This window comes from Asterias amurensis, chromosome 3 (assembly GCF_032118995.1).
Source record: "Asterias amurensis chromosome 3, ASM3211899v1".
Taxonomy (NCBI): domain Eukaryota; kingdom Metazoa; phylum Echinodermata; class Asteroidea; order Forcipulatida; family Asteriidae; genus Asterias; species Asterias amurensis.
Window position 1 is genome coordinate 25,973,502 of NC_092650.1, and position 13,925 is coordinate 25,987,426.

Sequence of the window (13,925 nt, forward strand, 5' to 3'; positions counted from 1 at the left end):
GGCACTGGATACTATTGGTAATTGCTGAAAATAATTGTTAGCATAAAATTAACTTGTTAGCGATCAATGTTGAGATGTTGATAGTGAAAAAAACCATTGTGAGAAATGGCTCCCTCTGAAGAAATTGTTTATCACTTTAAATATTGGAATTTGATATTTTAAAAACCAGAATTTGATTGTGAGGTCTCGAATTCAAGCGTCTGAAAGCACACAACTTCATGTGACAAGGGTGTTTTTTCTTCCATTAATATCTCGCAACTTCGACGACCAATCGAGTTCAAATTTTCACAGGTTTGGTATTTTATGCATCTGTTGAGATACACAAAGTCAGAAAACTGGTCCATGACAATCACCAAAGGTGTCCAGTGTATTTTAAGCAAACAGTGTAGTTTAAGCAAACAATATTAAGAGAACGAAGTAAACACTAACCTGTCAAGTGATAGACAGAGATGAAACCCAGACCAAACCTCCCAACCTTTGTGAGTTCATCAACCTTTCCACTCTGTTCCGGATGTTGGATGTTGTGCCAGTCCGGTTTTTTAAACACAGCATCGTTGTAAGCATACAGGGCTGGACCTTGGAACTGACCGAGCTCACTTGTCCAGAGTTGATCCTTGGAGTGTTGTGACTTATCCAATAAGAAGATCACCTTGGTTGCCTCAGCATCATCAGCATTTTGCACAAGCTCCTGTTGAATAAATGCAAAACAGAAATAGGGACTTAAGTATATTTGCAATAGGAAGAAGAATCATCCAATGTTATATCGTTTTTTTTTTGCACCGAAGGCGCTCCATTTCATTCCTTCCTTACTTTTTCATTACTAGCTCCCTGGAGTGTATACAGCCTGTGCAACAAATATGCACTACGAAGCTTAATTATTATCTGCCCCTACAGGTATCCATTTGCGCCTGTTTCAATATAAGTATTTAAATAAATTTAAAGTGTCTTTCTCAAGCACACAAGTGTCACGATGGGTATTCGAACCAACACTGTGCTGAACAGAAACACCACAGCTTGAGTTTGATGCTCTTGACCGCTAGGGAATGACACCCTAAGTCAATACACCTCCCTATTGTTCAGTAGAACCCGCTTTTTCAGCTTCAAAAATGCTATCAACTAAACCAACTAAGTCATGTGACCTCTACCAGAGTTTAAACAGTTAGGAAACGTTTTTAATAACGGTCAAAGATCAAATTAGGTCGTTTGTTTCAATCACTTAAAGATGCTATGTCAGATTTTTGGCCGATTTGACCCACAAATTTTGATTTAAAATTCAATAGGTATTTAGATGGGGGTCGAGAAAGTTACAAGCTTTCATTTTAGCCATTGTTAAAAAAAAGTCGGCCAATTATTAGTAGCAGTGAAATAAAGTGCCAAAAATTAGTTATTGTCGGGATCCCGACAATGGTTCCTGACCATTCAAAGTAAACGTTAAACTGTTTTTCGTTAGAGCGGGTGATACTCTTTGAAATATCATTCATTCAAAAACTATATTTTTAAATGTTTGTGGCCAAAAATCTGACATAGCATCTTTAACCAAAATTAAGAATCCCGGTGAGGTCCGAGGGAAAAACTTGAAGTCCCATAAGATTGAATGGTGTAATGGTTTAAAGCCCCCAAAAAGTTTGATGGGTCACCCATCAAATAAAATGATCTGTAACTTTCGGTACATAGTAGTTGACCTTTGACTTAGCACAAAACATTCCTCTTTGTTTCACAGCTCTTGTTTTGTGCTTTCGATCACGACACTGTTAAAATAGCAACAAAGGGGTATCAGAGTATCAAACATTACAATTAACACCTTTTTAAAGTGAGTTTATAGACTAAGTGACTTGTTGAGGATTTTTTCTATTGAAAATGAGTGCATCACAGAACTGAATTTGACATTGGAGCACCTCTTTTGAGAGGTTTTAAAAATCTTTATTATAGACTCCTAGGAGTCCCAAATAAACATCATGTGAACACAAATATTTTAACCAGTAATCCAGCCCCCCCCCCAAAAAAAAAAAATATATATATAATTGTCAGGGCAATTCCCCCCCCCCCCCACCCAAGGGAGTATTTCATCAGATAATATGAAATACTTGGCCTACCTCATTCGAACAATCATTCTTCTTCATGCTATACTGAATACACACGAATCAATAGGATACCTCTGGTCATTAGATAAACCCACATTTTTGGCCCCCTAAAATGGCTGACCAGTCCTCAAAGGAAAACCGCACAATCTAGGGAGAAAAGCTTGAATCAGTACATCATACTTTTAAAAGATATTTCCATCCATGCATACTATCCCCAAGCACCCCTATCAAAGGCACCGTCTCCCTCTAAGAGAGACAACAAATCACATTTTCACTCAAAATTTAGAGGTCATAGATCTACAATGTCTTCCTTGACATTGCAATTTAATACAAATGTACTCTTCATCCAGTAAAACATACCTTAAGTATCTGTCCTCCCTCTGGATACTTGTCAAGAACTCGCTTCAGGTAGATGTGAAGAGGCGGCAGTTTCTGCCCAAAATCATCTGTATTGTCATTAAGTAACAAAATATTGAATCAATAAAGGCAGGATATTGTCTATATACGTAAGCCTGTTTCAGACATGCACACCAGCGTCTCGCTAAACCAAACAAATCAGGAGCTACTCAAAGTCAACTGAAATAAATTGAGTTTTCAGATTTATATAGAGCACTTAACATTCATTGGCTACGCTCATGAAATGATCAACATCTAACACCAAGACTTTCCAAAATCAGTCCGAAAGACTGCAACAGGCAATCTTTCGACTCTAGTCGCTTCAGCCCCTCATTGTTTTAGTAGAACGTACATAATCCAGAATTTGGTTGGCGCGACTCTGGAGCGCCTGTCTGAAACGATATTAAGGTGATTGTCAACTACCAGGTATCTCACTCATACTCACAAGGGAGCTGGTATGGTAAAGAACTAAATGAAATGGCCCAGTGTGATCATCATGATCAGGGTATGTTTGAGCGCCTTGAGAGTCACACCAGAGTGACCGAGTTGAGCACAATTTAAAGGCAGTGGACACTATTACTCAAAATAATTATTAAAATAACTCCTTTCTTGCCAACGAGTAATGGGGAGAGGTTGATAGTATAAAACATTGTGAGAAACGGCTCCCTCTGAAGTAACGTAGTTTTTGAGAAAGAAGTAATTTTCCACGGATTCTATTTTTAGACCTCAGATTAAGAATTTAAGGTCTCAAAATCAAGTATCTGAAAGCACCTTCGTGTGACAAGGGTGTTTTTTCTTTCGTTATTATCTCCCAACTTCGATGACCATTTTGAGCTCAAATTTTCACACGTTTGTTATTTTATGCATATGTTGAGATACACCAAGGGAGAAGAATGGTCTTTGACAATATTATTAACAGTGTCATGGGTCTTAAATATGAAAACCCTAATCTTATAAAAAAAATTATCTTTATTGGTCTTCACATACTTATTCTAAACAAATCAATAAACTTACCATCACTTGAGTCTGACATTCTCAGTGGTACAACAGAGACCCTTTCTGTCAAATGTTCCACTGTTTTAGAGCATGGTAGGAGTGTACAATGCTGTCAGTGCTGCAGTTGAAATAATAAAATAATCAAAATGAGGCATTGGGACCAACATTAAGGGATGATGTAAAAACCAGTCAATACTATGTTTGCCCATCTAAGATATTATGCCCAAGTTTCACTGCCTGTTCCTCTATATTCACAGCAGTATTAACAGACATATGGGTCATTTGAAATATGTATGTTGATTTAATTTTCTTGTCTTATTTTGTCATTGATGTAAATGTTTCTTTGATCACTTGACTTTGTTAAAGGGACACACCGGCCGAATTGGGCTATTTGGGCTACAAAATAGACTAAGATATGACTTCAACGGTCTTCCAGGAATGAAGAAGAACAGTCCTTAAAAAAAATCATCAAATTTAGCCGTTTTTGAGCATTTTAATACAAAAACGCAGGTCGCGTGATTGTTCTAACCAAAAAGTGGTACAAACAATCACGTGACCTTCCGGGCTAGTTTTACTTTCAGCCGTCTAAAAGTAACTTACTTAACCAAATTTTAAAAAAAAAATTACAAAATTATTTACGAATAATTGACGAAAAAGATCATGTATTCAAATTATCGCTACAAAATGTAAATAATGGTGAAAAATCTAACGTAAGATTCACATTCAAAGAGTCCGTGTAACGGAAGCTTGTTATATGGCCGCTTTGGTTTTTAAAATCATTTTTTCGCTAAATACGTGACATTTTGATGATTTTTTTTTACAGCAACCATCTATAAAAACATTATGTATGATTCTTCACCCCTAAATTGCGTAAACGGTGAGCCGGTGTGTCCCTTTAATTTAGTAAACAATGTGTGTGTGGGTGTGTGTGTGTGTTTGGGGGCGGGGGGGAAACAGATTCGAATCTGTCACCTTTAACAATTAAGAAGACAACAGGGTCCCTGGTTAAAGGGAAGGTACACGTTTGGTAATTACTAATAACAAATTAACTTAAAAACTGACTTGGTAACGAACATTGGAGAGCTGTTGATAGTATAAAACATTATCAGAAACAGCTCCCTCTGAAGTAGCATAGATTTTGAGAAAGAGGATAAGTCTCACTAAAACAATAAAATACTTCTATTCAGAAGTCTTTTTAATTATTCATATCGAAAGCACCCAACAATTAGGGTGTTTTTTTCTCTCATCATTTTCTCGCAACTTCGATGACCAATCTAGCTCAAATTTCCATAGGCTTGTTATTTGATGCTTATGTTTGGATACGTGAGAATACTGGTCTTTGACAATATTACCAACCGTGTACCTTCCCTTTAAGTAAAGGTCCCCATAAAGCATGAACAAAACCAAATGGAACTATTGCAAAAAAATACAAATAAAAATTGAACAGATGTAATGTTCTTCATTGCAGGTGGTCCAGGTGAATACACACTTGGTGTATGTTGTCTTATTACGCTACAGCTGAATTTTTGAAAAATTCTGCTAAATTTGAACAGTGAGACATTTTCAAATTCATTTCCATCCTGTTTTGTTCCTTGAACACACAAGTCCACCTCTGGAAATGTTAACAAAATATTGGCATTGCCAATGGATACAAAGGAGATTTACATAAAAAATGTTTGGCAAGTTGCTTTGATCACATTCTTCAAGTTCAAGCTTTTTTCAAATGTGACTGACAATTTAAGAAGACATGATTTTTGGGCTCTTTAAATTATATTTGTTCTCTCAACTGGTCAATACTTTCATTTGGAGATAACAAAGGTGCAAAATGGACTAATGCAAGTAAATTTGAAGAAAATTTACGTAACCTTGCTTTTGAAGATCTTTTACTGACAGACACCAAGCATTACTTTCAAACACAAATACAGAACTTAAAACATTTTGTGTAATTCAGCACAATCCCTAATTTAGAATTTTAAGCAAATTGTGTGTTAATTAGTTAGATCAGGTTATTCTATCCCCAACCCCCCCACCAGTGCATGTTTTGTGATTTGTGACTTGTCTTTTAAATTGGGGTCTGTTTTCATACATGGCTATATTATGTTGCAGTGAGGTTCACTTTTACAGTGTAAATAATTGTGAAATCAAATCACCACCCACTAAGTGTTTAAGCTCATGAGCTATTTTTTTATTTCTTCTTCTTTAATGACATTTCAATATGCCCCAAATATTTTCCAATCCCCTTCCCTCAGCTTGCATGTTTCCTTCATATTTCTTTTGAGGTTATTATTGTTTGTTTGTTTTTTTTTTGTACAAAAATGTGGATCGCGGTTGCTTTGTCTATATGTTTACACGCGTGGGTTGTGCGAGGTCACGGCACGCCCCTCGGTATTTACAATATTTAGTTCTGAAAAATAATTACATTCATAGGCGTATTATGGCTTTGGCAGTTGGTAAAGTAGACACATTTCATGCACTGGTGGCGGATTGATGTTTAGAAAAAAAACAAGACTTCATACTGTGTATATTGGGGTGAGGGTTTGCGATAACACTGTGTATAATGAAAGAACTATTGACCGAAATGTGGAGTTGTCAAAACCACCTCATTCAGTAACATTTATTTCAATGCTGCAATTTCATTACAAAAAAAGCACAATAAGTTGAAATTACCCAAGTAACACAGTAACATGAGATAATAAATATACTTGGTGCACAATGAATCAATAATAATCGGCAGAATGACAACATTTAGGAGTAAGGTGAAGCAGAACGCTTTTGTACCATAACCTATGGACAAACAAACATAAAACCGCGGAACCGTGACAGGACAAAGGACAACGGACAAAGGAAGCGGACAAGACAATGAGACAAGGCCAACACAACTTACAAGTTACACCTTTTGAGACTATGAATAAGAGTCAAGGAACTGAGCTCTTAGGTTTTTAACAAACATATATAAAGACGGTGAAGATTTAAGAGAATCATTTAAACTATTCCAATATGAGCTGCCTCGATTGACAACACTGTTTTTAGACTTTGATGTTCTATTAAATTGGACGAATAAGTTACCCTTAGCGCTACAACGAGTGTTATATGCATGAATATTTGAAGTTAATGTAAAACAAGTACTAAGACAGTGAGGAAGTAGGTTATGCATACATTTGTACATGAATTTACCCAAATTAAGGTGGTATTAGTCATTACATTTAAGTATGTTTAATTCTGCAAATAATGGTCCTGAATGCTCACGGTAGCAAGCATTCGAAATGACACAGGTCAAGATTGAGTAATTAAGGTAAGGCAGAACTAGTGAATTATACAATGTTAATAATATACTGTTCGGCAGGTAAATTTTTAGGCGATTCATAATGCCAATATTCTTGGATATTTTAGTAGCTACTTCGTCAATATGATTTTTCCAAGAAAGATTTTCATCAATAGTTATACCCAGAAATTTCGTTTTTTTTACCTGACTGAGCCTTGCATTGTTCAATATCAGCGGAACAGATTGTGTGTACTTGAATTGGTTGGCACAAAAAATAATATAATTTGATTTAAGTACATTAATACATAATTTGTTTGCTAGGAGCCATGTACTGAGTTTTACAAGTTCCATGTTAAGGTTTCGAATAGCCTCATCAACATTATTGTGAGTATACAGTAAGCTTGTGTCATCAGCAAATAAACAAAACGTTAATTTGTCTGAAGTATTACATATGTCATTAATATAAAGAATAAAGAGTAAAGGGCCCAGCACGGAACCTTGGGGTACGCCACACGTTATGTCACGCCTGGTAGAACTTTCAGAGTCAAATGATACATATTGTTTTCTGTTGCACAAGTAACTTTTGAGTAAGCCAAGGGCTGTTCCTCTCACTCCGTAGTGCTCCAATTTTCTGACAAGTATGTCGTGATTTACTGTATCAAATGCTTTTGATAAGTCCAAAAAGATACCTATGGAGAAATTATTATGATCAATCGCATTACATAATTTACTAATAACATACGACGTCGCCATTTCAGTTGAGCGATTTTTTCTGAACCCAAATTGCGACTCAGAAATAATGTTATGTTCATCGATGAAAGATATTAATCTCTTATAAATAAGCTTTTCAAATAATTTTGAAAACGCGGACAAGACTGAGATAGGTCTATAATTAGTAAATTCATTCTTACAACCTTTTTTATAAATCGGTATTACCTGTGCTATTTTTAAACTATCGGGAAATATTCCAGCTGTTAAACACTTGTTGAAGATTTCAGCCAGCGGCTTAGCTAGTGCATACCTAGCCTGTTTAATAACAAAAGGACTTAAACCATCGAATCCAGGGGCCTTCCCAGAAGTTAACCCACACCTGTGACGTCATGCTATTGTTAAGTCGCTCCATTATTTTGCACGAATGGCGCGATGGGTACATCTATTCACCCATTGTGCATAAAAGAGTTAGGGAATAAAGTAAATCAAGTCAATGACGCCATGGACCATATATTATTTTGTTTTTAATGGTTTTTAACACAGGTTAATAGAGCTACACATGTATTGCAAAATGATCGTTAACACACAAGTGAACAGCTATATTATTAAATTATTATTTAGCTGAGATGTTAAAAAATAATTATAGAACTACAACAGTAATTTAAGCAGGTCTTAAAGTCAGGTAAATCAATTTCATTTTAACCAGTATTTTTGTTTTTTGTTTTTATTAATTCAAAATGCTTAATTTATCATACACAAACATGGTAAGTGAGTAAAGTCCCTAAAATTTAAGATTGCAAAGATACTTTTTTCAATATCATCATAAAATAACAGGAATTCAACTGAAATTGTTGATCATAAAGGTAGCTTAAATTTGTTTATTAAAAACAACAGGCTTGTACGCGGGTAGGTCACTTCTTTTATCTTCACCTTTTGGGTTTTTTGTAGACCGAGAAAGTCGGCTACAACATCATCTGATAGCCTGTTTCTATCACTAACTTGTATAAATTTACTTAAAGTCAAGAAACAAAATCACTTATCTGCTGCCACTTTCGCTCCCGATCTATGATGCCACTATCGAAGGAAGAGCATATTTCCTAAATGTTGGTCTTCGTCCATTGTTCACACACCACCAGTGGTGTTCACTGGAGTGAACAAGCTTACGTAATACATACAAACAATTGACTTAAAAATTAAACAATATCGCGCCATTCGTGCGAAATAATGGAGCGATTTTAACAATAGCATGACGTCACAGGTGTGGGTTAAGTCGCATAATGCCCTCGGTGAACGCGCCATTCGTGGGTATTCTTACCCACGAATGGCGCGCACCTCGGGCATTATTCTAATACGTATTTTGTTAATGCAATCCACAACCTCCTCCTTAGTAATGGGTATAAAAAAGAGTGAATTTGAACATGCGTTGCTTAAGAAAGAATCGGAGGTGGTGTTACATAACGGAAGCTGACTAGAAAGGTTATTGCCGATGTTAACAAAGTAGCTATTAAATGCTTCAGCAATTTCCTTGCTATTGTTAATTTGGTTACCATCCTTAAGGAGGTAAGACGGGTTAACGCCTTGCCTGCGCTTGTTTAGTAAAGAATTTATAACTTTCCATGTACCCTTGATATTACCTTTAACTTCATTAAATTTTGTGTGGTGATAGTTTTTTTTCGCTGTTTTGATTAGAAAATTCAGTTTGTTTTTATACAGAATATAAATAGATTTATTGTTTGCAGTAGGATGTCTCAATAACGTTTTATACAAATGATTTTTATGTCTGATAGAATTATAGATCCCATCAGATAACCATGGGGATTTAAATCTATTGTAGCGGCATTTTACTTCTTGTAACGGAAAATGATTATCATAATTTTGTTGGACATGTAATAGAAAAGTGTCATACATACCATGTATATCATTGGTTAATGTTAAAGAATCCCAATCAATCGCATTAATATCTCGAATGAAATTTTCTATATTACTTGCACTAAAACTGCGCTTTTGATTTTTTTTGTCAGTTTTAGGACTTTCTTTAAGATTGTTGATAACTAAAAATACAGGAAGATGGTCTGAAATGTCTGTCATCAAAATGCCCGTGGAATGATTCGCTAAATCATTAGTTAAGATATTGTCAATGAGTGTAGCACTTTCAGCAGTGATCCTTGTTGGTTTATCAATAGTGGGATAAAATGACTGCGCTAAAATAGTATTCATAAAGTTATGAACACTGTTCTCAGTATCACACTCCAGAAGATTGATATTAAAGTCACCCATGATATAGCATTTTTTGTTTTCATTTGATACAAGGGATAACATATTATTAAATGAGTCCGTAAAGTTGCTACATAAAACACAGGGAGGCTTATATACAATTCCAATGAGAATACTAGCTTTACCTGAATCAATAAGTTCTATAAAACATGTTTCAATATCAGGATTGTTAATGGTTAAATCAGTACGAATTTTATACACCAAATCCGTCCGTATATAAAGTGCAACACCTCCACCCCTCTTGCCTTGTCTACAAGTCCCTTCAATAGCATAGTTTGGAATTTGAATAAGAGGGTCATGCATATCATTTAACCAGGTTTCAGATATTCCAATTACCGCAAAACTCTCTTGTAAAATTTCAATATACTGGGTGATGCTTGATATGTTTTTTCGCAAACTACGGGCATTAATATGCAACAATTTAATTTCAGAGCTTGTGAAAAAATTATCAAGGAATTCATTCTGATCGTAATAATTGCAATTTTTGTCGGGAATATAAAAATTTATATCAGGATCTATATTAGAATTCATGCCAGTTTATGAAGGTCATTCATAGTTTAAAGTAAATCCAACATATCAAGCACCAGTTGGAGCGAATAGAATAGAATATTTTTGCTGTGTCGGTTTGTCTCACACTGGCACAACAAACAAAGAGAAACACAGAACAGAGAACATGAATTAATATTACACATTATCTAAGTTAAATTTAAATGAACTGTGATGCAGCATCAGCTTAGGCGTCTCCCTCAAGACGGTAAGATCTGAACGGGCCATCGCGGATCTTGTACCTGATCATGAACTGACCAAGGTATGTAGGCGAAATGGACCCGTTCATCCCCTTGAATGCGTCGTAGATGCGACTCCCTCAGCTCCTTGCGCTGGATCCTTACTTTAGGCGTGACATCATCTGTAATGAACACATTCCTCCCCTTGTACTTATTGTTCTTGAGAAGCTTTGAAGCATTCTTTAAGATGTATTGGCGGTCGTTGTGTCTGAGAAGCCGGCAGTGAATTGGTCTGGGACGTGGAGAGCTGAGTGCGGCATCTTGGCCCGGTGGTTGACCCGTGCGGTGTGCACGGTCGATCTCGACCTCGTCTGCACCCTCGAGCTTTAGGTGGCTGGTCAACAGTTCCTGGACGAACTCCTCGCATGATCTTGACCCGGCCTCAGATCCTTCCGGCACCCCTTGGATTACGATATTGTTACGTCGGCTACGGTTTTGACTGTCATCGATTTTGTCTTCCAGGGTTCTGATGATCCGTAAGTTGTATTCAGTTTTTTCTTTGATTAGTGCTTTGATTGAATCATGGGTTCCTTGGACAAATGTCACGGAGGTTTTCAAATCAGCAATATCTGAGGAATTTGTTGAGATCTGGGTATGTACCTGCTGATATTTAAGCTCTAAAGAGCTCAGTCGGGTCTCAATGTTCCCAATAGACGTCAGGATCTTGTCCAGTTTGACAACTATGGTTGAAAGCTTGCCACTGCAAGAACATGCGGCAACACAGCCGCCATCTTGTTCGCTGTCACTCGGGCTCAGATCTTTTTTTGAGCTCTGTTTTCTTCGACTTCGAGTAGCTTTTCTTGTTCCGTCGTTTTCAGACATGGTAGTTCGTAGTATTTTGTGTCTGGCTGGTAACAGCAGTGGCAAATAATTGCTTCGAGAAGACGCAAAAATGAATCAAATTGAGGGAGCGCAGAAGGTATACGTCTTACTCGTTACGCATCTGTCATTAACCTGTTCCACAGAACTAACAATGCTCAAAAAAAAAAAAAAGATGATGCTACTGCAAACATCACATAACTTTACTCCCACCATAACTCGAAAGTTACATTTCGAGTTAAAAAAAACCCTCAAATAATGTTTTGCCATAAAAAGAGATGAAAGTATAAACAAGGGGGAGATGAGACACATTAATTTACATTCATAAAAAGATGTCTTTGAAACTATAACTTGATTGTGTTGCCTACATAGGGGAAAGTCAACATTTCAGCACTTGGTTTCACAATGGCTTGTTGTTGTTTTTTTTTCAATGGTACAACTCCGACATTGGAAAGGGGAGGAAATGCAACTTTCTTTTGTGTGGGCCTGAGTATTGCGTGCTGTGGGATTCCCCTATACTGAGCAATAGTTTTAAAGGGCAAGTTAGGGATAGTTTGGGGTTAAACCAAACGTTGAAAAAACTTGCATCCATCCATAGCACATAGCTGTGATTTTGGACCATAATTAGAGCAAGCTGGTGGAAGTCTCGAGTCCCGATTGCAAGTCACGTGCTATTATTTATCCTTTATACAGGCAATTACAACAGTAGACCAGCTCCATATAAAAATATTAAGAGAAATATACAACATGCAAAAATATAAAAATATAACGATTACTAACAAAATGAAGGCAGATATGTACAAATGGTTAAAACCACAGCAATTATATACAAGTGAATACATATAAAAACATTAAAAGTTGAACAATTATTAAGAACCATAAAACATAAACAGGTAAACAGTGGCGAACCAGACCTCCAAATAGTTGACATCCCGCACACGAAAACAGGTGAAAACAAGTGCAAAACGTCAACCAATCAGAAGTCTGCATGCCACTGGAACGAAAGAGAACTTCCTTCTATTTGTTTTGCACAGGGGGAGTTTAAAACGACATCCTGAAGGAAGGAATTGAAACAGTTGTTTGAGTACATGACTATCACTGGTTAACATCGATTGTGCTTTCCTAAGAACCTGTTGCTTACAGAACTGGGTCAGATTTCTCTGTGGCTCTCCGATAATTTTAGACCCAAGTCTGACAATTCTTCTCAAACTGTTTTTGTTTTTTACACTTAAGTTAAAATACCAGTAAATGAATGAAAAACACAACACACTCTCAATGAACGACTGATAATCAATGAACGACTTTAACCCCTCGGCTATTGTTGAACATAATATGATACCCGACTTAAAAAAATAGTTCAATATGCCTATTACACAGACCAATGTCATGTTGGTTCTGCCTGATATCAAGTCGTGTGTCAAGAGATTCTGCCACCCCCCCCCCCCCTTTTAAAATAAAGACCAGTGAAAATGTTTGCAGACTAAGTGGAATGGCGACATGTTAAGATGTCCTGCTGACTAGTCATAATAAAACAATTACCTTGGACCAGGGGACCTTCATGAATCCCGCCTGGCACATTTCTTCCTCAACTGTCGGAAGGAAAATGGGCTGCCAGTGCCCCCTTTACTGACTTTTCTATCCGACAATGCCTTTCGTCAATTGAGAAAAATCAGCCAGGCAGGATTCGCGATAAGGTCAGTGACAATCGAACAAAATGGATGCTAAAATAGATACTGCTGGCATGGCAGCGAATTGAACAGTTTTCTAATAAATCATTGAATGAAACAATAAAATACTATTAAATTTGAGTTTACATGGAGGATTACCCATGAACATGAGCTCTCTGTATGTAAGTTATAGTTTCCTCCCTCAATACATTGTGCCAATGAGGACTAAAAAAGACCTTTACTACGTATAATGGTTAGCTATGGGAAAACAACCACAGTACAGCAAAATGGCGGCATTGTAAGTGTCACTGACGATAGCTGGCTAGTGTTTACCGTTTAATAAATTCCAATTTCAAGGGTAAATCGATATAATGTTCTTAATTATAATAATCATGGCATTACCTTCGAGTTTGTGTTGTCCACAGACAGGTGCCAGCCAATAGCTGGAGATTCAGTAAAAAGCAGCAATGAACTGGGTTGATATCAACATAGTCCTGGTGGCTCTGTGTCCAACCACCTTGCTAGGGCATGTAAGGTGTGTCTATCTGGTAATATCGGAATGATTGAGCACATGTTTTTTACGAACAGATGGAATGCGACGAGACTGTTCACTGCAGTCAGCCTACAGTGCAGCTGAATTACAGAGATTGTATTGTTCCGCTTTGATAACACAAAGGTTGTTTTATTAAAAAAAGCTGTTGGTAAAATAGGTTTTATTTTAAGTTTTCCATTCAAGAACTGGGTATTAATTTTGTGTAATTGTCGAAATTTAAAGCGAATCTATGTTGATTCTTAAGAGATTTAATTGAGGAACTACTTTTTAATGCGCGATGTTCTTATATTTCTCAGTGTGGGGAATCCCCTTTATCACGCAACACCACAATGGGAATCAAAGCAGGATGGTCATAATTATTAACCTTCCAAGCCTGTGGTC

General features: G+C 36.7%; 1 protein-coding gene across 1 annotated transcript in view; it reads right to left on the reverse strand.

Annotated features, from left to right (window-relative positions):
* Positions 1–13,574, reverse strand: part of LOC139934693 (sacsin-like) — a 34,411-nt gene extending 20,837 nt beyond the window's left edge. Inside the window, exons 1-4 of the mRNA XM_071929054.1 lie at positions 13,394–13,574; positions 3,492–3,591; positions 2,442–2,527; positions 430–688 (exon numbers count right to left, since the gene is read on the reverse strand). Coding sequence (XP_071785155.1) covers positions 430–688; positions 2,442–2,527; positions 3,492–3,510 — 364 coding nt within the window. The 5' untranslated portion in view covers positions 3,511–3,591; positions 13,394–13,574. The remainder of the gene's footprint in view (positions 1–429; positions 689–2,441; positions 2,528–3,491; positions 3,592–13,393) is intronic.
* Positions 13,575–13,925: the final 351 nt, after the last annotated feature.